The sequence below is a fragment of the Arachis duranensis genome, chromosome 2 (assembly GCF_000817695.3).
Source record: "Arachis duranensis cultivar V14167 chromosome 2, aradu.V14167.gnm2.J7QH, whole genome shotgun sequence".
Classification (NCBI taxonomy): Eukaryota; Viridiplantae; Streptophyta; class Magnoliopsida; order Fabales; family Fabaceae; genus Arachis; species Arachis duranensis.
The window spans coordinates 16,293,438-16,319,066 of record NC_029773.3 but is presented as its reverse complement, the minus strand read 5'-3'; the positions used below and the strand labels follow the sequence as shown (position 1 = coordinate 16,319,066).

General features: G+C 36.4%; 4 protein-coding genes and 1 pseudogene across 4 annotated transcripts; 2 read left to right on the top strand and 3 right to left on the bottom strand.

The window, feature by feature from the left end:
• The first annotated feature begins 1,436 nt into the window (after nt 1-1,436).
• On the top strand, nt 1,437-12,079 carry LOC107473799 (40S ribosomal protein SA-like). Its single transcript, XM_052258009.1, has 5 exons — nt 1,437-1,611; nt 2,149-2,411; nt 2,543-2,740; nt 11,330-11,555; nt 11,764-12,079. Exons 1-5 carry the CDS (start codon nt 1,452-1,454, stop codon nt 11,844-11,846), a joined length of 930 nt encoding a protein of 309 aa, XP_052113969.1. The 5' UTR covers nt 1,437-1,451; the 3' UTR covers nt 11,847-12,079.
• On the bottom strand, nt 6,616-15,824 carry LOC107473798 (receptor-like protein 51). The gene is made up of 2 exons (XM_021136334.2): nt 15,729-15,824; nt 6,616-7,373 (listed from the first exon to the last, which is right to left on the bottom strand). Exon 2 carries the CDS (start codon nt 7,351-7,353, stop codon nt 6,616-6,618), a length of 738 nt encoding a protein of 245 aa, XP_020991993.2. The 5' UTR covers nt 7,354-7,373; nt 15,729-15,824.
• LOC107473795 (receptor-like protein 51) lies at nt 14,954-16,065 on the bottom strand. Its single transcript, XM_021135135.2, has one exon. It carries the CDS (start codon nt 16,063-16,065, stop codon nt 14,971-14,973), a length of 1,095 nt encoding a protein of 364 aa, XP_020990794.1. The 3' UTR covers nt 14,954-14,970.
• A 1,446-nt stretch (nt 16,066-17,511) lies between these two features.
• LOC107473794 (DEAD-box ATP-dependent RNA helicase 39-like) lies at nt 17,512-20,486 on the top strand (annotated as a pseudogene).
• Nucleotides 20,487-21,242: 756 nt separating this feature from the next.
• On the bottom strand, nt 21,243-22,078 carry LOC107473793 (uncharacterized; the record flags this gene model as incomplete). Its single annotated transcript, XM_016093367.2, has 4 exons — nt 21,243-21,396; nt 21,499-21,587; nt 21,801-21,872; nt 21,976-22,078. Coding segments are annotated over 4 exons (411 nt in total), but the record flags the coding sequence as incomplete, so codon positions are not given.
• Nucleotides 22,079-25,629: the final 3,551 nt, after the last annotated feature.

Genomic DNA, 25,629 nt, shown 5'->3' with positions numbered 1-25,629 from the left:
TGTGAGCCACTCTCATTTGAACATAACCTAACCCTAGCCGTCCTGCTTCAGAGATAGACAGAGAGTAAGAACTAAGCTGAGACCTGAGACTCTCATTTCCACTCCTCCAAAAACCCTTAGCCCCTCCTGCCTCCTTCCCGCTGACCGCCGACCGTCGTCGCCGCCTTCCACCCTCTGGTCTCTCAGCGCCGCCTCCCACCCCAAACTCAGCAACGTCGTCGTCTTTTCCTGGTCGTGGTCGTCATCTTCTCCTGTTCGCGTTGCTGGTCTTCGCTGGACGTTAGTCTTCCTTCCCCTTTTCTCCATCAGGTTCAGGTAAGTCAGCCCTGGTCTTCGCTAGTCTTCCATCCCCTTTTCTGAATTTAGATTTCTGAATTAGGGTAACGAATTTGGGTGTTCTGAATTAATGAGATTCCTATTAATCTGAATTTTTGTGTTTTGAATTTCTGGATTTTTGAGTTTTGAGTTGCTGAATTTTTGATTAGGTTACTAAATTTCTAAATTTCTAATTAGGTTAATGAATTTCTGATTTGGTTAACGAATTTTTGAATTTTTGGTTAGGTTAATGATTTTCTGACTATGAATTTTTGAATTCTGGTTGTGTAATTTATATTTTTGAGTTAGGTTGATATGAATTTGATTTCTGATTCTGATTAATATTTCTGAGTTAATATTGAGTTAATCTAAAGTTAGGTTAATCTGATTCCGATTATGAATTTCTGGTTGTGTAATTTATATTCCTGAGTTAATATTCTGAATTGGACTAATTTTTTGGGTCGTCCTAATTTTCAAAACTATGCCTCATAGTTTATCGGTGCCATGTTTGTTTCTGCATAAAAGTTTATTATGCTAAGTCCAAATGGTTTCATTCTTTTCAAAAGTCATTGCAAAACAATTTGATAAACAATATTTGCATTTTTATTCTAGCGAAGAGTTGTTCCTATTTAAATATTTGATTACTTTAGATATGATATTGAGTGATGATTACTGTCTTGGCAGTTAAGTCTGAATGAATTAGGCCAAATAAATATATAAGAGCGAGGCACATAATACAATTATATATATATATAGCTTAGAAGAAGGATAAAAACAGAATATAACCGAATCGGTTAATGATTTAGACTCTAATTTACTACCCTGCTTCCAGTTCCTTTATTCTTTGATCTGTTTCACTAGACCAAACAGTTTTAACTAATATCATATTCATATCTAAGTAGTGTTATTTGAATAGTTTGGAGAGCTCAATTTTAATTTATAATTTATGCTTACGAGGAGGAAGAAGAGGGCATTGGTGTCATTTCACAACAAAACTAGGGTTTAGAGAAACAGAAACGGATCCCCTTAAAATACCCTTCATTCCAAATAACTAGTTCGTTTGATACTGCAGCTGCTATGAGTTGGAGCTTCCATTGTCTCCAAATCTCTCAAGAGCGCAAATCTGCACCGCAACCATGGCCACTTCCGCCGCCACCGCCACAACTGACGCAGTGCCACGCCAGCTGTCACAGAAGGAGCAGGACATCCAGATGATGCTTGCTGCTGAGGTCCACCTCGGAACCAAAAATTGTGACTTCCAGATGGAATGCTACGTCTTCAAACGCCGAAATGATGGTCAGTCTTCGTGATCTTTTTCGTTTTTTCTTTTGGATTTTGAGTCTGAATATTATTGAAGAGTGTGTCGATTATGGCGAGTTTGAAGGGTATTTTGCAAAATATTATATCTTTTCAATCTCAAATTGTTTATTCTGATATGGATTTTTTCATATTTACTCAAACTGTAGTGAGTAGTTCAGTTCTTGAAATCTAATGCAAACAACACAGATGTGCGTAGTTTTTTTTGTAATATATTCCTTGCTCTTTTGTGAATTTTGTATTCGGTTTTTTTACATTTATCTTTTCCTGTATCTAAGGTTCCTTTTTTGATATATACTTTATAAATTTGTTATAATCTAGTGGTTTGTCAATTTTTCTTTATTTGTTTCATGTTTTCTATTCAAAGAGTCAATTTAATTATCAGGATTTTGATACGGGTAAGTGTATTTTGTATTACCACCTTTGTGTTCAAAACAGCTTATTATCATAATTTTATGATAGAGCTTATGAAAGCATTTTTATGTTTGGTTGATTTTTCGTATTCCTTGTTCCCAGTTATTTACATAATTAACCTTGGTAAGACATGGGAGAAGCTCCAACTTGTTGCTAGGATTATTGTTGCTATCGAGAACCCGCAGGACATCATTGTTCAGTCTGCTAGGCCATATGGTCAGAGAATTGTCCTTAAGTTTGCACAATACACTGGTGCGAATGCAATTGCTGGAAGGCACACTCCTGGAACATTCACTAATCAAAAGCAAACATCCTATAACGAGCCTCGTCTACTCATTCTGACTGATCCAAGGACTGATCATCAGGTGCAACTTATGTTATTCACTTGTTTCACTATTAACTGTCAATATATTTTTTGTGGGAGTTTGAAATTCTGTTATTAATTGATCTCATCTTGGGTTTGTTTTTCTATTTTTTTTCAAAAAAATATGTGTAGCCCATTAAGGAAGGTGCTCTTGGAAATATTCCGACCATTGCCTTCTGTGACACCGATTCTCCGATGCGCTATGTTGATGTTACCATTCCTGCCAATAACAAGGGGAAGCACAGTATTGATTGTCTGTTTTGGTTATTAGCAAGGATGGCTCTACATATGAGGGGTACTATTCGTCCGGGGCTTAAGTGGGACGTGATGGTAAACTAATTTTTGCTCTTAACGGATTGAACTATTATTATTTTGTAGCACTTTTAGATTTATTGTGTTTCCCAATGTCTGCATTGTAAGTGTTTGATCTCGTATGCACTTATTTAGAACAATCTTTCTTGCTGTACATATAGGTGTAAAAAATTTCATATTTTAACAAAAGATAGTAGTCTTATTATGTGGTTTTCTTTGAACCTTAGCTAAATTTGTCAACTTTTCATGTATAGGTGGATTTATTCTTCTATAGAGAACCTGAAGAGGCCAAGAAACAAGAGGAGGAGGAATTACCAGCTGCCCCAGAATATGCCATTCAAGATTTTGGTGCTGCTGGCATTGCCGGCTTCCCCGCAGCTGATGGAGAATGGGGGGCTGTTACAGCTAAACAATCCTGGACTGAACTAGTTCCTCAGCAACCCATTCCAGCTGCTCCTGTTAACTGCGCCTCAGACGCCGGTAAGAATAATTATTTCCACTCTATATCTGTTAAATTTGATGCAACATAATTATCGCATTTGCTTCTAATATGTTCTAGTCAAATAATTCTGGGTTGTTGTGATGAATCATTCTCCCTCGATATGCAAGAAAATCTGTGCGCCTTAACATAGTTCTGTCAAAAATTGTGATGGCAATTTATTTGACCCAAGTTCTTTTGTATCCGCAACTGCAGGTGATTGGGAGCCAGTTCTAGCTCCACAGGCATCCGTTCCTGCACCTGGAGGTGTTGCTCCCCCTGGCTGGGACTAGGCATCGAGTTTGGAATTTTGTTTCTATGTTTTCTTTGCTTCCTGAGTGATTTTCCTTCCGGGATTATTTCTTTAGGAAACATACATATTTAGTATTTTGTAGTCTTGGTATTGAGTTTTAAAATTTTGTTGATGTATCGATGGAAGCTTGTTTAGTTTCAACAATTTAAGAGGATTCGTAATGGAAGTTTGAGCAGTTAATTGACAACGACATGCTACTTTTTGAAAGAGAAATTTGTTCTTGGTGATTGTTCTTCAGTTTGATTAGTATTGAAAAATATAGATAACCTCAGTATATATGCAAAAGTACAATAAAATAAACTTAGGTATTTTCTTAAAATATATGAAGATCTGCCATTATAACCAAGGCAATACCTTTCACTTGTTTCTTTGGTTCACCAAGAATATCTTGATCATATTCGGCTGAGGGCTTATCCTTGTATTGTGATTTACCCTTTGATATTGAAATCCGTATCCTTTTGAGTAGATCCATTATCTCTTCATGATGAGGTGACTCTGTTTTCTCAGCCTTGAATGATTTAGATCTCTTGTTTTCAGTTTTCCTACTTGTTTGAATTCCCTCGGTGTCTCCTTTCGATCTTATAATATTTGAATTGGTAAATGGAGAGACAGCCATTTTGAACGCAAAGGGTGAAGGTTGAACTTGAACCTCTGCCACATTTTAACAAGTTGCATCATAGTATTATCCTCAGAACTTAGTCCGTACAATATTAGGGAACATTATCAACATATCACTATCCCAAATTGCATCAAGTTATGTATTGAAGAACAAATAAGATGAAAATTTCGCTCATTATGTCACAGAAAGCCATACGAAATTATTCTTCCCAAAAATTTGTTGTGAAGTGAACTCTTCTACAAATTTATAAGTGCCATTTAAGAATGAAGTTAAGCTACCAAGAGGTTGATGACTTGTAGGACTAATATTAAAAACATAAGAAATAAGAAAAGTTGAATGAATGAAATGAATCCAAGAAAAACAGCAATCAAATAAGATTTTCAGAAATCTTTAATACCTCACTCTCTCAGAACAGAACAAGGAAAGGAAGTTGAAGTACCAGCTAAATAGCAGTGCTTGCGCAAAGAGAAACTCGTGGAGAAAGAGAAGCCAAGAACGCTATACGAATGAGAAGCAACCACATCCATCTTCCCCAGAAAAAAAATTTGGAAAAAACCAATTCTCAAACACAACTGATATTAAATCACAGTTCACAGAGACCCTCACTCCATTTCTTAAATGAACATACATATATTATATTATACTTTAAACTCTTTTAATTTATTTATTTACTTATTCTTTCCCACAAGTAAAATAGCTGGTCCAAAGTTTTCTGTGATCTGTAACGCGTGCAAGCACGCGCAGACTCTGTGGCTAAATATCGCAACACCTTTCTTCATATAGGCTTTGCAACTTGCAAGAGGGTATTATCTGTTCATAACAAGCGAATGCATTCATTGAGAGTTTGAGACCAAATAAGGACATTCTACATGGCTAAACTATTTCAAAAGTAAAATAAAAATGGACCCAACAATCATGATCATGGAATAGATAGATATGGTCCAACCCCAATTGTTATGGTACTTGGCATGTGGGGTGCAGGGTAGGGATTCTTATTTCATAGGATAGTGCAAAGTTCGAACAAAGCTGCGTGCAGATCACGTGTAGTGACCAATCCACTCCACCGACTATTCCTCCTTCCTTGCAAATCAGGCACCTTAATTGGACAAAACTGCATTTATAACTAACAGTAGTCACTAGGAAAATCTTGGCTGTGTCTTTTCCATCACTATTTTATCAAATTATTCTTTATGCTCTCTCTCTCCCATGCAAAAAGATCACACTATACACATTGTATTCTTTTGCTATCTATCTTGATCACTATGTTAAGCAACTTGCAGTGTTGGATAGTTATTACTTATTACATTATACTATTTGAAACCTTAAGATATTAAGCTCGACTAATAATATTATTTTATCAGGATTCCAATCTAATTTGGAACAAGAATCGGTGTTCAAGTTCATTTAAATGAAAGTAGGAGAGACAGCTCATATCCAACGTCCAAGACAGTATAGCACAGAACATGAAATTGGACCAAAGCCAGATATTATGGTTCTCCACTCAACAAATCATGTACACCAACCATCATCAACATGGGGCTGCTGTCCCTTTCTACAAGAAGTTATTTTTCCTCAAGTTGTGTGTGCCCACAAATAATAGCATCACTGTTTTGTCCAATTATTGCACAACCTGAAATCAATGTCACAACTGCCAGAGCTATCTTGCTCCAAAAATGAACAACAGCGATATGTCAAACAAAAGCCATAGAAGAGAGTTTCAAGACAACTGAAACTATATTCTATCATAGACTCAAATTCAGATACAAGGTATATAAAAAGGTTAAATTACACTAGACTAATCTTAAAAGTACACAAACAATGAGGGATTCCGAAAAACTCTGCTTGAGCTAATTGGGATGCAAATAAACACAATATGTAGCAAATAAAAAGGTATAAATCTACTGCAATAATAATACAAAGACCAAACAAATTAAACCATCAATTACGAAATTAAGCAGAAGCTGCTGGTATAAATAACAAATGTGAAAAATAAATGCTTGATATTGTACAAGTAAAAGAGAAAGCTTTAAGAATTAAGATGCCACATGCACCACCTACAATCTTTTACAGCATAAACAGCTAAATATACAGTGTCCAACCAAGCCTAGCATTCCACGTAAAATCATTCAGCTGCACATGCATTTATTGAAAAAAGCAACAAATATAGAACTTCAATTTGATCATAATCCCTTTCCTAATTGTAAACAGTATGTTCAATTATGTCCATGCTACTGTAAAGGTTATGTTGATTAGAACGAAGAATGTCGGATATTGATCACTAATTCAAACTTTTCCCTTTTCATTTCCTTTGTTTTGGCCAATATAGCTTTTTCCATTTCTGCTCATGCTTCTTGAATCTACTCTGTAGTATGTAGTGTAAAACTATAATAAATAAATTAAACAAGCCCTCACCCCAAATTATGAATTTTCCTACTCTATAATCTTAAGAAAAAAAGGAAAAAATGAAAAGAAAAGAAAACCCTTTAGCGGCAGCAGCATTTTGCGCACATTATCATGAAAATAATGAGTAAGACAATGGAAGAAAATGCAATTGCCACACCAAGAACAAACTTGTTAGGGCCACTATGGTGCCTTTTCTTTTGATTGCTGCTACCATCACTGTCATTATAATCACTGCTATCATCAACATAAGAAGAATCCTTTGATGGTGGAGACGCCGGCATCCCATACTTATCACAAGGTGAAATTCCAAGCTTCAAGTTTGAGGACAGAACCGAATGGTTATAGCAAAGGTTGCTATTCCCACCAACGTTGAACACATCCAAATTCTTAATGAAATTTTGATTGAAAGGCAGAACACCACGAAGGTTGTTGTTAGCAAGATTCAAGTGCCTTAAACTCTTCATCTGAGAAATGAACTTTGGAATAGTACTATTGAATTGGTTTGAGCTCAGATCCAAATGAATCAAACCCGAAACAGAAGATATTGAACCTGGAATTTGGCCAGAGAAAGAGTTTGAAGCCAGAGACAAGGCTGTCAGAGAAGTCAAGTCCCCAATGGTAGCAGGTACCTCACCACTGAGATTATTATTGGAAAGATTCAAACTTTCCAAACAAGAAAGCATGGTAATCGAAGAGGGAATAGTCCCTTTGAGCTTGTTGCCAGAAAAGTCTATATGGGTAAGGTCGGAATGAAGATGCCCAGGAAGAAAACCAGTGAGATTAGCGTTTGAAATGGTCAAAGTTTTGAGCTTGTCCATGTGGGCAAGGATAACGTAAGGTCCAGAAGCTTTGACTTGGACATTCGTTATGGCGAGATCAGTGAGTTTTTGAAGCTGAGAGAGCCAAACGCTGGAGACCTTGCGGAGGCTGTTGATGCATGTAAAGGTGCGGAGGGAGGAGGTGAGTTCGGGTGGGAAGCGAATGGGGGTGACGGGGCAGTTGAGGAGGTTGAGAGTTTGGAGTGTTGAGAGTGATTGGAGTGCGGTGAAGGAGAGTGCAACGTAGGAGGAGCAGTTTGAGAGTGTGAGAGAGATGAGGTGGCGGAAGGGTTTTGAGTTGTCGCAGGTTGTGCCTTTGTGGAATGCGGATTTGGAACATAAGAAAAAAATGGTCATTTTCTCAAACAATAAATAGCATGAATATGCATTAATCCGTTATTATTGTAAGCACAAATTAATTAAATAACTGTTATACTATTGGTGCTCTGATCTGTTCCTTACGGCATAAATTTAAGATATTAGCAAATTTTGTTGTATTATTATTCTGAGAATTGGATCGATCAGATTAATTAGGAATTACTTATTGAACAAGTTTAATTTAAGATAAAAATTGATTAGTAATGAATTAATTAAAAATAAAAAATTAATTAAATAATGATTAATTAGTTGAACCAATTTAATTTTTTAATAGTAAACTAATTTAAAATAATAAAACAATAAAAAAATTATTTATTTTAAAAAAATTATATATTTTATACATAAATATATTATTTTATTATATTTAATTTAATTTAATTTAATTTCAATTTAATTTTTAGTTTTGCTGGTTCAATTACGGATTTAGTTTTCAGTAAGCATGGCAAAAATCCCCGGCGGGACGGGTACCCGCAGGGATTTATCCGTCAGAGAGTAGATATGGGGGTAATTTTTACCCGCAGGGATGGGGGACGGGGCCCCGTATGATAAACGGCACAGGGGAGGGCCGTGGAGACCCGTTAAATTCTTGTTTGTGTGAAAAGACAAAAATGCCCTGATATATATATATATTATATGTTAGGAGACCTGAGACTCTCATCTCCACTCCTTCTCAAACCCTTAGCCCCTCCTGCCTCCTTCCCGCTGACCGCTGACCGCCGACCGTCGCCGCCACCTTCCACCCTCTGGTCTCTCAGCGCCACCTCCCACCCCAGACTCAGCAACGTCGTCGTCTTTTCCTGGTCGTGGTCGTCATCTTCTCCTGTTCGCGTTGCCGGTCTTCGCTGGACACTAGTCTTCCTTCCCCTTTTCTTCATTAGGTTCAGGTAAGTCAGCCCTGGTCTTTGCTGGTCTTCTATCCCCTTTTTTGAATTTAGATTTATGAATTAGGGTAACGAATTTGGGTGTTCTGAATTAATGAGATTCCTATTAATCTGAATTTTTGTGTTTTGAATTTCTAGATTTTTGAGTTTTGAGTTGCTGAATTTCTGATTAGGTTACTGAATTTTTAAATTTCTGATTAGGTTAATGAATTTCTGATTTGGTTAACGAATTTTTGAATTTCTGATTAGGTTAATAATTTTCTGACTATGAATTTCTGAATTCTGGTTGTGTAATTTATATTTCTGAGTTAGGTTGATATGAATTTGATTTCTGATTCTGATTAATATTTCTGAGTTAATATTGAGTTAATCTAAAGTTAGGTTAATCTGATTCCGATTATGAATTTCTGGTTGTGTAATTTATATTTCTGAGTTAATATTCTGAATTGGACTAATTTTTTGGGTCGTCCTAATTTTCAAAACTATGCCTCATAGTTTATCGGTGCCATGTTTGTTTGTTTGTTTCTGCATAAAAGTTTATTATGCTAAGTCCAAATGGTTTCATTCTTTTTAAAAGTCATTCCAAAACAATTTGATAAACAATATTTGCATTTTTATTCTAGTGAAGAGTTGTTCCTATTTAAATATTTGATTACATTAGATATGATATTGAGTGGTGATTACTGTCTTGGCAGTTAAGTCTGAATGAATTAAGCCAAATAAATATATAAGAGCGAGGCACATAATACAATTATATATATATATAGCTTAGAAGAAGGATAAAAACAGAATATAACCGAATCGGTTAATGATTTAGACTCTAATTTACTACCCTGCTTCCAGTTCCTTTATTCTTTGATCTGTTTCACTAGACCAAACAGTTTTAACTAATATCATATTCATATCTAAGTAGTGTTATTTGAATAGTTTGGAGAGCTCAATTTTAATTTATAATTTATGCTTACGAGGAGGAAGAAGAGGGCATTGGTGTCATTTCACAACAAAACTAGGGTTTAGAGAAACAGAAACGGATCCCCTTAAAATACCCTTCATTCCAAATAACTAGTTCGTTTGATACTGCAGCTGCTATGAGTTGGAGCTTCCATTGTCTCCAAATCTCTCAAGCTGTTACGAGTTAGAGCTTCCATTGTCTCCAAATCTCTCAAGAGTGCAAATCTGCACCGCAACAATGGCCACTTTCGCCGCCGCCATAACTGCCGCAGCGCCACGCCAGCTGTCACAGAAGGAGCAGAACATCCAGATGATGCTTGCTGCTGATGTCCACCTCGGAACCAAAAATTGCGACTTCTAGATGGAACGCTACGTCTTCAAACGCCGAAATGATGGTTAGCCTTCGTGATCTTTTTCGTTTCTCCTTTTGGATTTTGAGTCTGAATATTATTGAAGAGTGTGTCGATTATGGCGAGTTTGAATGGTATTTTGCAAAATGTTATATCTTTTCAGTCTCAAATTGTTTATTCTGATATGGATTTTTTCATATTTACTCAAACTGTAGCGAGTCGTTCAGTTCTTGAAATCTAATGCAAACAACACAGATGTGCGTAGTTGTTTTTTGTAATATATTCCTTGCTCTTTTGTGAATTTTGTATTCGATTTTTTTACATTTATCTTTTCCTGTATCTAGGGTTTCTTTTTTGATATATACTTTTTATAAATTTGTTGTAATCTAGTGGTTTGTCAATTTTTCTTTATTTGTTTCGTGTTTTCTATTCAAAGAGGCAATTTAATTTCTAATCAGGATTTTGATACGAGTAAGTGTATTTTGTATGACCACCTTTGTGTTCAAAACAGCTTATAATCAAAATTTTATGATAGAGCTTATGAAAGCATTTTTATGTTTGGTTGATTTTTCGTATTCCTTGTTCCTAGGTATTACATAATTAACCTTGGCAAGACATGGGAGAAGCTCCAACTTGCTGCTAGGATTATTGTCGCTATCGAGAACCCGGAGGACATCATTGTTCAGTCTGCTAGGCCATATGGTCAGAGAGCTGTCCTTAAGTTTGCACAATACACTGGTGCGAATGCAATTGCTGGAAGGCACACTCCTGGAATATTCACTAATCAAATGCAAACATCCTATAACGAGCCTCGTCTACTCATTCTGACTGATCAAATGACTGATCATCAGGTGCCACTTATGTTATTTACTTGTTTCACTATTAACAGTCAATATGTTTTTTGTGGGAGTTTGAAATTCTGTTATTAATTGATCTCATCTTGGGTTTGTTTTTCTATTTTTTTTCAAAAAAATATGTGCAGCCCATTAAGGAAGGTGCTCTTGGAAATATTCTGACCATTGCCTTCTGTGACACCGATTCTCCGATGCGCTATGTTGATGTTTGCATTCCTACTAATAACAAGGAGAAGCATAGTATTGGTCGTCTGTTTTGGTTATTAGCAAGGATGGTTCTACATATGAGGGGTACTATTCATCCGGGGCTTAAGTGGGACGTAATGGTAAACTAATTTTTGCTCTTAACGGATTGAACTATTATTATTTTGTAGCACTTTTAGATTTATTGTGTTTCCCAATGTCTTCATTGTAAGTGTCTGATCTCGTATGCACTTATTTAGAACAATCTTTCTTGCTATACATACAGGTGTAAAAAATTTCATATTTTAACAAAAGATAGTAGTCTTATTATGTGGTTTCCTTTGAACCTTAGCTAAATTTGTCAACTTTTCATGTGTAGGTGGATTTATTCTTCTATAGAGAACCTGAAGAGGCCAAGCAACAAGAGGAGGAGGGATTACCAGCTGCCCCAAAATATGCCATTCAAGATTTTGGTGCTGCTGGCATTGCCGGCTTCCCCGCAGCTGATGGGGAATGGGGGGCTGTTACAGCTGAACAATCCTGGACTGAACCGGTTCCTCAGCAACCCATTGCAGCTGCTCCTACTAACTGGGCCCCAGACGCCGGTAAGAATAATTATTTCCACTCTGGATCTGTTAAATTTGATGCAACATAATTGTCGTATTTGCTTCTAATATGTTCTAGTCAAATAATTCTGGGTTGTTGTGTTGAATCATTCTCCCTCGATATGCAAGAAAATCTGTGCGCCTTAACATAGTTCTGTCGAAAACTGTGATGGCAGTTTATTTGACCCAAGTTCTTTTGTATCCGCAGCTGCAGGTTATTGGGAACCAGTTCCAGCTCCACAGGCATCCGTTCCTGCACCTGGAGGTGTTGCTCCCCCTGGCTGGGACTAGGCATCGAGTTTGGAATTTTGTTTCTATGTTTTCTTTGCTTCATGAGCAATTTTTCTTCTGGGATTATTTCTTTAGGAAACATACATATTTAGTATTTTGTAGTCTTGGTATTGAGTTTTAAAATTTTGTTGACGTATCGATGGAAGCTTGTTTAGTTTCAACAATTTAAGAGGATTCGTAATGGAAGTTTGAGCAGTTAATTGACAACGACATGCTACTTTTTGCATGGCAAATTTGTTCTTGGTGATTGTTCTTCAGTTTGATTAGTATTGAAAAATATAGATAACCTCAGTATATATGCAAAAGTACAATAAAATAAACTTAGGTATTTTCTTAAAATATATGAAGATCTGCCATTATAACCAAGGCAATACCTTTCACTTGTTTCTTTGGTTCACCAAGAATATCTCGATCAAATTCAGCTGAGGGCTTATCCTTGTATTGTGATTTACCCTTTGATATTGAAATTCGTATCCTTTTGAGTAGATCCATTATCTCTTCATGATGAGGTGACTCTGTTTTCTCAGCCTTGAATGATTTAGATCTCTTGTCTTCAGTTTTCCTACTTGTTTGAATTCCCTCGGTGTCTCCTTTCGATGTTATAATCTTTGAATTGTTAAATGGAGAGACAGCCATTTTGAACGCAAAGGGTGAATGTTGAACTTGAACCTCTGCCACATTTTAACAAGTTGCATCATAGTATTATCCTCAGAACTTAGTCCGCACAATATCAGGGAACATTATCAACATATCACTATCCAAAATTGCATCAAGTTATGTATTGAAGAACAAATAAGATGAAAATTTTGCTCATTATGTCACATAAAGCCATACAAAATTATTCTTCCCAAAAATTTGTTGTGAAGTGAACTCTTCTACAAATTTATAAGTGCCATTTAAGAATGAAGTTAAGCTACCAAGAGATTGATGACTTGTTGGACTAATATTAAAAACATAAGAAATAAGAAAAGTTGAATGAATGAAATGAATCCAAGAAAAATAGCAATCAAATAAGATTTTCAGAAATCTTTAATACCTCACTCTCTCAGAACAGAACAAGGAAAGGAAGTTGAAGTACCAGCTAAATAGCAGTGCTTGCGCAAAGAGAAACTCGTGGAGAAAGAGAAGCCAAGAACGCTATACGAATGAGAAGCAACCACATCCATCTTCCCCAGAAAAAGAAAAAAATAATTGAAAAAACCAATTCTCAAACACAACTGATATTAAATCACAGTTCACAGAGACCCTCATTCCATTTCTTAAATGAACATACATATATTATATTTTACTTTTTACTCTTTTTTTATTTATTTACTTATTCTTTCCCACGGGTAAAATAATTGGTCCACAATTTTCTGTGATATGTAACGCGTGCAAGCACGCGCAAACTCTGTGGCTAAATATCGCAACACCTTTCTTCATATAGGCTTTGCAACTTGCAAGAGGGTATTATCTGTTCATAACAAGCGAATGCATTCATTGAGAGTTTGAGACCAAATAAGAACATTCTACATGGCTAAACTATTTCAAAAGTAAAATAAAAATGGACCCAACAATCATAATCATGGAATAGATAGATCTGGTCCACCCCCAATTGTTATGGTACTTGGCAAGTGGGGTGCAGGGTAGGGATTCTTATTTCATAGGATAGTGCAAAGTTCGAATAAAGCTGCGTGCAGATCACGTGTAGTGACCAATCCACTCCACCGACTATTCCTCCTTCCTTGCAAATCAGGCACCTTAATTGGACAAAACCGCATTTATAACTAACAGCAGTCACTAGGAAAATCTTGGCTGTGTCTTTTCCATCACTATTTCATCAAATTATTCTTTATGCTCTCTCTCTCTCCCATGCAAAAAGATCACACTATACACATTGTATTTTGCTATCTATCTTGATCACTATGTTAAGCAACTTGCAGTGTTGGATAGTTATTACTTATTACATTATACTATTTGAAACCTTAAGATATTAAGCTCGACTAATAATATTATTTTATTAGGATTCCAATCTAATTTGGAACAAGAATCGGTGTTCAAGTTCATTTAAATGAAAGTAGGAGAGACAGCTCATATCTAACCGTCCAAGACAGTATAGCACAGAACATGAAATTGGACCAAAGTCAGATATTATGGTTCTCCACTCAACAAATCATGTACACCAACCATCATCAACATGGGGCTGCTGTCCCTTTCTGCAAGTCTAGATAAAGAAGTTGTTTTTCCTCAAGTTGTGTGTGCCCAAAAATAATAGCATCACTGTTTTGTCCAATTGCTGCACAACCTGAAATCAATGTCACAACTGCCAGAGCTATCTTGCTCCAAAAATGAACAACAGCGATATGTCAAACAAAAGCCATAGAAGAGAGTTTCAAGACAACTGAAACTATATTCTATCATAGACTCAAATTCAGATACAAGGTATATAAAAAGGTTAAATTACACTAGACTAATCGAAAAAGTACACAAACAATGAGGGATTTCGGGAAACTCTGCTTGAGCTAATTGGGATGCAAATAAACATAATATGTAGCAAATAAAAAGGTACAAATCTACTGCAATAATAATACAAAGACCAAACAAATTAAACCATCAATTACGAAATTAAGCAGAAGCTGCTGGTATAGATAACAAATGTGAAAAATAAATGCTTGATATTGTACAAGTAAAAGAGAAATCTTTAAGAATTAAGATGCCACATGCACCACCTACAATCTTTTACAGCATAAACAGCTAAATATACAGTGTCCAACCAAGTCTAGCATTCCACCTAAAATCATTCAGCTGCACATGCATTTATTGAAAAAAGCAACAAATATAGAACTTCAATTTGATCATAATCCCTTTCCTAATTGTTCCGTTTTTTTCTCCTCTTGGGCAACTTCTACAGTACACCCATATCCCCACAAAATCTTTTTTTTTTCAAACTTTTCCCTTTTCATTTCCTTTGTTTTGGCCAATATACCTTTTTCCATTTCTGTTCCTGCTTCTTGAATCTACTCTGTAGTATGTAGTGTAACACTATAATAAATAAATTAAACAAGCCTTCACCCCAAATTGTGAATTTTCCTAATCTATAATGTTAAGAAAAAAAAAGGGAAAAATGAAAAGAAAAGAAAACCCTTTAGCGGCAGCAGCATTTTGTGCACATTATCATGAAAACAATGAGAAAGACAATAGAAGAAAGTGCAATTGCCACACCAAGAACAAACTTGTTAGGGCCACTATGGTGCCTTTTCTTTTGATTGCTGCTACCATCACTGTCATTATAATCACTGCTATCATCAGCATAAGAAGAATCCTTTGATGGTGGAGACGCCGGCATCCCATACTTATCACAAGGTGAAATTCCAAGCTTCAAGTTTGAGGACAGAACCGAGTGGTTATAGCAAACGTTGCTATTCCCACCAACGTTGAACACATCCAAATTCTTAATGAAATTTTGATCGAAAGGCAGAACACCATGAAGGTTGTTGTTAGCAAGATTCAAGTGCCTTAAACTCTTCATCTGAGAAATGAACTTTGGAATAGTACTATTGAATTGGTTTGAGCTCAGATCCAAATGAATCAAACTCGAAACAGAAGATATTGAACCTGGAATTTGGCCAGAGAAAGAGTTTGAAGCCAGAGACAAGGTTGTCAGAGAAGTCAAGTCCCCAATGATAGCAGGTACCTCACCACTGAGATTATTATTGGAAAGATTCAAACTTTCCAAACCAGAAAGCATGGTAATCGAAGAGGGAATAGTCCCTTTAAGCTTGTTGCCAGAAAAATCTATATGGGTAAGGTCGGAATGAAGATGCCCAGGAAGAAAACCAGTGAGATTAGCGTTTGAAATGGTCAAAATTTTGAGCTTGTCCATGTGGGCAAAGATAACGTAAGGTCCAGAAGCTTTGACTTGGACATTTGTTAGGGCGAGATCAGTGAGATTCTGAAGCTGAGAGAGCCAAACGCCGGAGACCTTGCGGAGGCTGTTGATGCATGTGAAGGTGTGGAGGGAGGAGGTGAGTTCGAGTGGGAAGCGAATGGGGTTGACGGGGCAGTTGAGGAGGTTGAGAGTTTGGAGTGTTGAGAGTGATTGGAGTGCGGTGAAGGAGAGTGCAACGTAGGAGGAGCAGTTTGAGAGTGTGAGAGAGATGAGGTGGCGGAAGGGTTTTGAGTTGTCGCAGGTTGTGGCATTGTGGAATGCGGATTTGGAACATAAGAAAAAAATTGTCATTTTCTCAAACAATAAATAGCATGAATATGCATTAATCCGTTATTATTGTACGCACAAACTAATTAAATAACTGTATTTGTTACGGTACGATGATAAATTCATACGTACCCATACGTTTAAAATATGGACAAATAACAATAAGATATGTGGTATTTATTTTTCACGTTGGCATTTAATTTTTTTTTAAATATATAGTATATCACCACTTTTACTAAAATACCCTTTTAATTAAATAAAAATAAAAAATATTAATTTATTTAATTTTATAAAAAGAGTTAAACATCTTTCTTTTATTTGATTAGATAAAAATATCCTTTTAAATTAATCAAATTTTAGAATTCAATTAGTCATAATTTTATAGTTTCAAATAATTGAAACAACAAAACAAAAACATATTAAAAAAACAAAAAGTTAAAATTATTCTTCATCTGTGTTAAACATATTAAAAAAACAAAAAATCAAAATTGTTCTTCATCTCCATTCAAAAACCTTCTCGTTCACGCCTATGAAAGTTTCAGTCTTCAGTCTTCTTCAGTCTTCTTCTCTCCTCTTCCTATCCTCTCTCTCTCTGCTACTCGAATCAGTCTTCTTCAGTCTTCTTCAGTCTTCTTCTCTCCTCTTCCTATCCTCTCTCTCTGCTACTCGAACTCTCTCATCTGTCTCACTGTGCGTCGCCCGCAAGACGTCATCGTTTTGCTGGGATGCCCTAGCCAATTACCCAACCCAGCAACCTTAGTTTCACACAACGGCTAAACGCGAACCCATCCCTCCCACCCTCGAGCTCTTCCTTCCTCTCTCCGTCATCGATCTCACCCCTCACCTCCGTCCATCTCCTGCCGCCGTCGCCGAAACGAGCTTCGAAGCCACCGTCGTTTAGGGGTGCACAGACCCGGCCCGGCCCGAAGGCCCGGCCCGGTCACGAACACTTTAGGAACTAATTTGGAGTGATTTCATCGGGTTTAGGGTCGGGTACGGGTCTCAAAAATAGACCCGGTCATTATTTCGGGTCGGGTCCGGGCCGTAGCTCGGGTCACCCGAAGTCGGCCCGGTGGCCCGGTCATCATACACAATTAATATTTTGCGTTATTAGTGATGGATCATGACTATTCTTACGTGGAATTTAAGTATTGTAAATCTTAATATTTTGTGTTATTAGTCATTATAAGACTATAAGTTAATGTTTTATGTTTAGAATGCATAAGATTTTAGACTAATACATAAGATTGTGTTATTTGTATTGATTTAAATATTTGGTATTATTAGACAATATTAGTATTGATTGTGGTTATGCTTTAATATTGATTGTGGTTATGCTTTAATTTTGAAGAATGGTTGGTTCTTGTTATATTTTTCTAAGTGAATTTTACCATGTTAACTAATGGTTGGAGCCTTGGAAATTTGGATATTTTTACATGCTAGTTTACAAGAAGGTATCAACGTAATGTAATGTTAACGGCCCGGCTTTCACCCGGTTTTCACCCGGTATAATTGTGGCCCGAAAGTGTATTGGTTTCATCGGGTCTAGGGCCGGGTTCGGGTCTAATAAATAGACCCGGTGTATATTTCGGGCCGGGTCTGGGTCACATCAAACCCGGTTTCACCCGACCCATGTGCACCCCTACCGTCGTTATCGTGCAGCTCTGTTCCACCATCGTGCAGCTACTGAAAACTCTCTTATGTTGAGTTACATGAACTAATATCAAATGGAATTTCTTTAGGTTTTTTGAGTTGTGAAATCAATTAGTCATCATGCACGGTTTAGATGCACAATGGTAAGTGGTGGTGGCTGTATTAGGCCTCAAGAGGATTCACTTAATAACCCCATTGATATGGTAGTTGGTACCCTTGGAAGGATTATTCAACATATTGAGGAGGGCAACCTGGTGTATGGCGACTTCAAATACTTGGTGAGTAATCCACAATTGACTAATTCCAATATGCAATAATTTGCTACAATAATGAATTGGTACAATAATTAATATATTTGTTCTGCAGGTCTTGGATGAGGCAGATACAATGTTTGATCGTGGCTTTGGTCCTGATATACGCAAATTTCTGGCCCCATTGAAACATCGTGCATCAAAGTCTGATGGCCTAGGTTTTCTGACCGTCTTGGTAACCACAACAGTGACAAAGGTATGCTGATCTGTGCCACAATCTGCCAAGTAAATTTAAGGGAATAAAATTCTCACGAAGTGGTAGTGTTTTATTTCTTTCTTTTATAATTGCATCACTATAATCTCTTCAATCTTCCTTCTATCATGTGAAGATATAATATTTCCTATTACAATAATATAACTATATAATCCAACACATGCTTGTGTTCAATCGTAATTTCTGGCTTTTCAGAATATACTACAAATGTACAATAAATAAAGTGCATTTATATGAATCTGGAAACAAAATATCATGTAATGATCTTTGTAAGGGGAACAATATAGTGGTTATGTTTTAGAATGTTGCTCACTCACCTTCCATTTGTTTACCCTTGGTTGAAATCGTTCTATAGCTAGAAGTTAAGAGTAAGTCATCAATCTGACTTTTTTTTAAGTCTTGCAGGCTGTGCAAAAGCTAATTGATGAGGAGTTTCAGGGCATTGTACATCTGCGAACATCAACATTTCATAAAAAGATTTCTTCTGCTCGTCACGATTTTATTTAACTTTCAGGTTCTGAGAACAAGCTGGAAGCATTACTTCAGGTATCCTGCATTTTTCCACCAGTCTCATCACGCCAAACACATTGATATTTATGGTTTATTTTGGGAATCACTGTAGCTGAAGTAGCACAAATTGACTTTCTATTCATGTTAGGTAGTGAAATAATCGTCGTTTGTTGCTGGTGTTAGTTAGGAGTTAGGAGTTAGTAGATATTGGCATATTGGTGCTGTGCTAGCAATAAAAATACAACCTCTCTCTCTCTTTCATTTTTTAGCAAGTAAATATCAATACATTTCAATCTTTGTTTTCCGATCATGTGATGGCAGGTACTTCTGCCAAGCCGAGCAAAAGGCAACAAGGTGAAGGTTTTTTGCAAGAGCAATGCTAGGGGGCCAGCAACTTTTGTGATTAGTAGCCATCAAATAACCATCAATGATGATTTAATGGTGTGAGATTGGTGTGAGATTTCATCTAATGGCTCACCTTTCTCTGCTAGTTACATGTTGGCCAAAATTCATTAAAATTGCTGGCCCCCTAGACTTTCCCTTATTGCAATACTTTGGACTCTAGCCGTGCGGTGGATCACTACCTTGTTGAAAATATGATTCCTACTGTCAACTACCATGGGGAAGTACCAGCAGAGCAAAGGTGAAGTACAAACAAACAACCCCCCTAAAAAAGCACCCACACACACAAAAATTATGTTAAGCTACCTGGAAATAGGCATATTGTCAACTGTTGAAACTGTAGGGATTGGTTGGAAAATAGATTGTTGAGAGGGAATAATATTAAATATATTGTATTAATGAGAATTCGAATAGTTGTGTTGATAAAATAGTCTTCATATCTAGGCAACAGTGAGATCTCCCATTTCCTGCTCTTCTATATTCCCATTTACTTATTTGCATCATCAATTTTTTTTCTTTTTGCTTACAGGGTTGAAAACCTCAATAAATTTGAGAATGACATTGATGATCGTCCAACATTAGTTTGCACAGACTTGCCCGCTAGGGGTCTGGACTTGGATGTAGACCATGTTGTTATGTTTGACTTCCCCTTGAACTCTGTGAGTATCATAGCCATGGTTCTATAATTTGGGTCTGAGTACCTTGCACTCTTTTTTACTTCTTTCCTTGATATTACTTAGTTTCTCACCTTTACTTTCCCTTTCAATTTTTAGATTGATTACCTTCATTGGACTGGTAGAACTGCTCGTATGGGTGCAAAGGTTAAAATCTTATCATGTACTTCTCTGTATAGCCAAATTCTTATATTTTATTTTGTTAGAACAATAGCCCTAAACACTTGAGCACATGCCCTTTAAAATCATTGAAGAATAAATACTCTTTTTTTTATTGCAGGGAAAGTAATCAGTTTGGTTACAAAGAAGGACTTGATCTTGGCCACTAGAATAGAGGAGGCAATGAGGAAGAATGAGAGTTTGGAGGCTATCACGAAAGAAGGAGTACGAAGGGATATCGCCAGGACCCAAGTTAATGGGCAGAGTGGGAAGGACAGAAAATTAGTTGAAGTTTCTAAAGTTAAGAACAATCCTGGTGGACGTGCCAGTTTAGGGAATAAAGGATCGGATTTGAAATCCGGAAAAGGATCATCATCAGGAAAATCTATGAAGAAAGGGATTAAGGTTTCAAATTCTGTAAAATCCTCCAGTGAAAATAGCTCGAGAAAAGCTTCTTCAGAGTATAAGCAAACAAGTGAAAGGATGTCACCAAATCGACAAATTCTAAACTCAGTACTATAACTAGTTGAACTTCATTCTAGCATTCTACGGCCTATAAATATGTCATTGCTGCTAAAGCTGAAGGAAGACCTTAAGTGACTCTGTATTCATTGTATGTATGAAGTAGAAGTTTGGTGGTATTGATTTCTACACTAGTCTTACCAAAATAGTTGACTTAGTACACTATTATCTAAGTTTTTTTATATGTTGTTTTATACTATTACTAATATGTATTTTCTTTTCCTTTTTGGGTGATATATAACGCTCCATGCGAGTAAATGTTTAATTAAAATTTTCAGTTTTATCTACCCAAAATAAATTCCTTTTCTTTATGAAGAATCTTATGTAACATTGTTTAGATGCTTGTCTATTTACCTACTTTCTTTTGCGTTTACAGGTTGACTTTAACCAGCACCTAACTTGTATATCTTTTTTGTCTCTTATTTAGCCCAGTCAACATTGGGGTAAAGCCGTAAAGGATATATACTACCCCACTACGTCACATGGTGAATTATTCACCCCATGATAGCTAGTGGTTCAAATAAAACGTTCCATGGATAATTTAAATGGAACAGTAAATGTGCTATTTGTTTCACCAAACATTTTCCCCCATTTTATTGGAAAACATTCATAACTGGAAAATTTTGTAATCAGAACTTGCTTATTCTGTATATAAGAGATCTCAACTAACATAATTGTACAACTTTCCTTTACAAGATTAACAACTCTAATACATATACAATTTTTCATCAAGCTGTGTCAGCCATGGATGGTAATTCAAAATCTACTTGGAATATCTTTCTTCTGATTTGAGCTGTTGGATTCTTTGCCGTAGTCTACGCCGGTGGTCATGAATTTTCCAAAGGCCATGTCCCAATATAACCGTTGAGTATATGCCATGTGTGATAATGGGAGCTAGAATGTTATTTGTCTGTCACATAACCATTGCCAATTAGTTTATCCTTGAAACTATTACACAAAACCGAAAAATATTTTCAGAAGATTATATAAAATGTAAAGATAAGAAGATTACTTGAATCCATTCAAAACCCAAGTAGAGGGCAAAAAGTCCTTCAAGAAGAGGGGAATATATCTTTTTCATTTGGCGCTTCTCATACCATGCTGCAAACCGAAAGCAGGCAGTGCAATCAGACTCATGAAACAGATATAATAAGTAGAAACTGCTTAATCAATGACTAGTAGATATTATATCATAGAGAAACTTTATAACTTTATGACTTTATTCCACCACTTTCTGAACCAAATGAAACTTTGTTCAATCTATGAATCTATGAACTGATTCTAATGCTTTGCTGCAGGGATAAGTAATTGAACCTTCAAACAGCTTTTTCAAATCTTGACGGTGCGAGCGAGATTGCAAAACAGGTGCCACAACATAAGTGGGATCTGAAAGAAGTAAACAAATAAGCAAGAGATCGTTAAGCAACCTGAAAAACAAAAATAAGTCAATACAAAGGGAAAACATGTTGAAGGGCAATAAGAAGAGGACCTTTGGGCGAGGCAGCCACATAATAGAGAGAACCAGTAAGAACAGCTGTGAGTACAGCTGCAAATGCTTGCGCAAAAGGTACAAACGGAGGCAATACCCCTGTCTACAATTTTGAAAATAAATCACCATTTAGCCACTGGAATGAAAACTTTTGCTTTGGATACTTGTAATAAGTAGCCCTTGTCAGATGGTATAACTGAAAAAGGAATAGTAACTTGAGCAATAGGCTCTTGGTAGGAACTCGGGTCAACAACTTCTATAAATCCAAAAGCTTTTGCTGCGGCAACAACAAACACAATAACAAATAATGAACCAAGGATTGTTCTAGGTGAAAAAATAATATTCAGATCAATTTCAGGACTGATTTTGGCACCTTTTTCACACTTATGTGGATTCTTATCCACGCCAATTATTCGAGATGCTCCCCTTAGTTTTGCACCTTGTGCAACCTAATTAAAGGAGAATCCATAAATTATCTTGTAGTTTGGAAATGATAATTAGTAATCAATTGAGAACTGAAAAGTTAAGACAGACAGAGTTGTTCGCTGCACTTACAGAAAGGCCAACAGTTCCGAGACCAAATATCACCCCAGTTGATCCTTTTGTCACATTAGCAACATTCCATGCTGAGCCTAGACCTTCCATGGGTGACATAATCAATCAGAAACGAAGAATTTATCAATGGAATTAAGTGTTATGAATTCATCGAAGCAAGGCAGCAACTAGAGTTTAGTGGGCACTCTAATATTACTTTTAGATCAAGGCTATACTCTAAGAAAATGCATGAATTGCCACTTTGATTCTAGACATAATTATGTTTCAATACAAGGTCAAGGGGCCAATGCTTCATCCATCCTTCAAGCCTAACATGGCAGGAGCAATTTTACCATGGCAAGTTTTCATCTTCCACTCAATGAACAATTTATTAAATCAACCACAGCAAAACACAATATAACAATCAAAAGGTAGAGAACAACACCAAAACAATCATTTATCAAATTAACAAGTTAATAAGATCAATTAAAACTGAAAATCAAAATAACAAGAACAATTAACATTTTAAACTACAGCAAACTAACAACAAAATAAGAACTAGAAAACATACTAACCATGAAAACAACAATAAAAAAACAATAATTAATACAAGAAAGAACAAGGAGGAGGAAAAAAAATCACCCTAGGATGGAGCAGTTCTGAAAGCAAAATAGTACAGGGAAAGGGAGGAGCTTTAAATCGCGACGGAGATGGCTGAATGGAGGCAGACAATGGCGGAACGGTGGCTGAAAGGCTGCGGAACAGAGGCTGAACAGAGGCTCGAACACGCGGCGTAGAGGACTGAACAGAGGGCTAAGCAGCTCAAACAAGGGTTGGCCAAAAAACAGACGCAGAAGCTTGGCCAAAAAGGAGGCGGATCGGCGGTGAACAAGGGCGATGTTGCGCCGAAGCTGTAGCAGCGGCGGTGGTTGGACGTTGAGGAACGGCGACGAGAGATGGCTGCTTCGGTGCTTCCTCCAAGCTGCATTCGAGTTCTCTTCTGTCTTCTCTGCGTTCTTCAGTGTGTTCGTTCAGAGGCCAGAGAGAGGGAAGTGAGGGAGTGAGGAGGAGGAGAGTGGTTGAGTGAGACTGTGAGAGAGGAGAGGCCAAGAAGGTGCTGCGCATTTTGGTTACTGGTTAGGGTTCCTCTAACCAACGGCACCCTTTTGAGCAAATTTTAGAAAACAGATTGGGTCTCGGTTCGGTTCGATCGACCGATTCTCGACTAGTTCAACGGTCCAACGACGGTTTCTGAATCTTTCGGTTTTTATATAACCGATTCATTTTTTATATCGGTTTACGGTTCGACTGACCGGTTCGAATGGGTTTCCAGAATCTTGGTCCGAACTGCTTTTTCTTTTGGTTCACAATTTGACCGGTTCGACCAGTCGGTTCGAATCGTTTTCAGAACTTTGCGTTTTTCCCTTATTCCAAAAATCTGACCAGGTGACGATTCGGTTCGACCGACCAGTTCTTGGCCGGTTCGACAGTTCAATTGCGGTTTTTGAGATTGGAGGTTTTAACATTTGTCTGAGTTGTATTCAATATTAATGTGATTCGTATTTGTAGTGATGAGGTATTGGCAACAACAAACAAATTTAGGGGAACTCATGACAATTTCAAGTCATTAATTCCCAAGGAGTGGGTACATGGGGATGTAAGTGCATAATTAAACTGCTATCTCTAGCATACTTTAATTCCTAATATATTTATTATTTACCACATAGGTGTTGGATTTGGTGGCTACTATGCTAACCATGCAGGAGAAAGAAATAGGATGTCAAACACACTGGTATTTGCCAGCTGTGTTTTCGGTGCGCAATGTCTTTTTCAGGCTTGTTACCGTTTTTATTTATTTTATCTTATTACTTAATTGGTGTCACTGACTTAGCCCCTAACTATTAAATTCAACAATTCATACTGCAATATGATACCAAAATTGAAGTTCTATTGAAATATTATCAAAAATAATTTATGGGAAAAGTTGATGAAGGTCTAAAAAAGGTATATGATTTATTGTATTTTTAGTTTTTTTTATTATTTAATGGCATTTATCTTTATGAACTGATCTATACCTTTTATTTTTTTAAAAAAAAATTGTATCTAGTAATATTCTAATACGTGAAAGTTGGTACTAGATTTTTGTACCTGTCAACGAGAACAACACACATTGGTATCTGGTTGTTTTTTATTTGTGCAATCATCAAACAATTCTGCTAGACTTCCTACCGATTGCTACAGATAAAGAGTAAAAGAGATCGAGTATAGTAAAGCTGGTAAATTAACTTTCCCCATTTTCACTTTTATGACATTTTTTTTAGGTTTCAAATATCGTCTTTTATAACATTTTTTTTAGGTTTCAAATACCGTCCTTTATTTATTTTTTTTCCTATATAAATAGGCAAAATATCTAGAAGATATGCTCAAGTATGACTCGTTCTATAAATACAACACTCCGTTCAGGCCAAGGATACTTGATTTCGCATTTGTGGATATGCTAGAAACAGGAGAACAAGCTCCTGACTCGTAAGGAATATCTGTATTTTTGTTTTCCTCTTTCAAATTTTTATCTGCATAAGCTAACCGCGTCTTATTTAACACAGTAATGATTGTGGGGTATGGGTGGCAACCTGGATGACAAACTACAGGAAGACGTATAGTTATACAATAAATGTAATTTTCTTTTGCTAAAAAAATAGTACTTCAATTGCTAATGTGTATGGTTTTGTTGATAACCTAAAATATTTATATTTTTCAGGTTAATGACGGTAAAAGGATGCGACTTGCGTTGGATTTGATTCTAAGGCCCCACAACTTGATGCTGCGTAATGTCATTGAATCTGCTACCAGGAATTACAATAAGTATAAACAAAAGGAGTCAAACAAAAATTAAATAATCGTAATTGTCATGTAATCATGTTTAGTTTATATTAAGGGATAAGTATTGTTTTGGTCCCTCATGTTGAGGGTCAAAATCGAACTCGTCCCTGATGTATATTTTGATTTAAAATCATCCTTAAAGTCGTATTTAAATTTAAAATCGTCCTTTCTAATAAATTTTTTTAATTTATTCCTAAACTACCCTTATAATAAAAAAATTATAAAATTTTTAAAAAAATA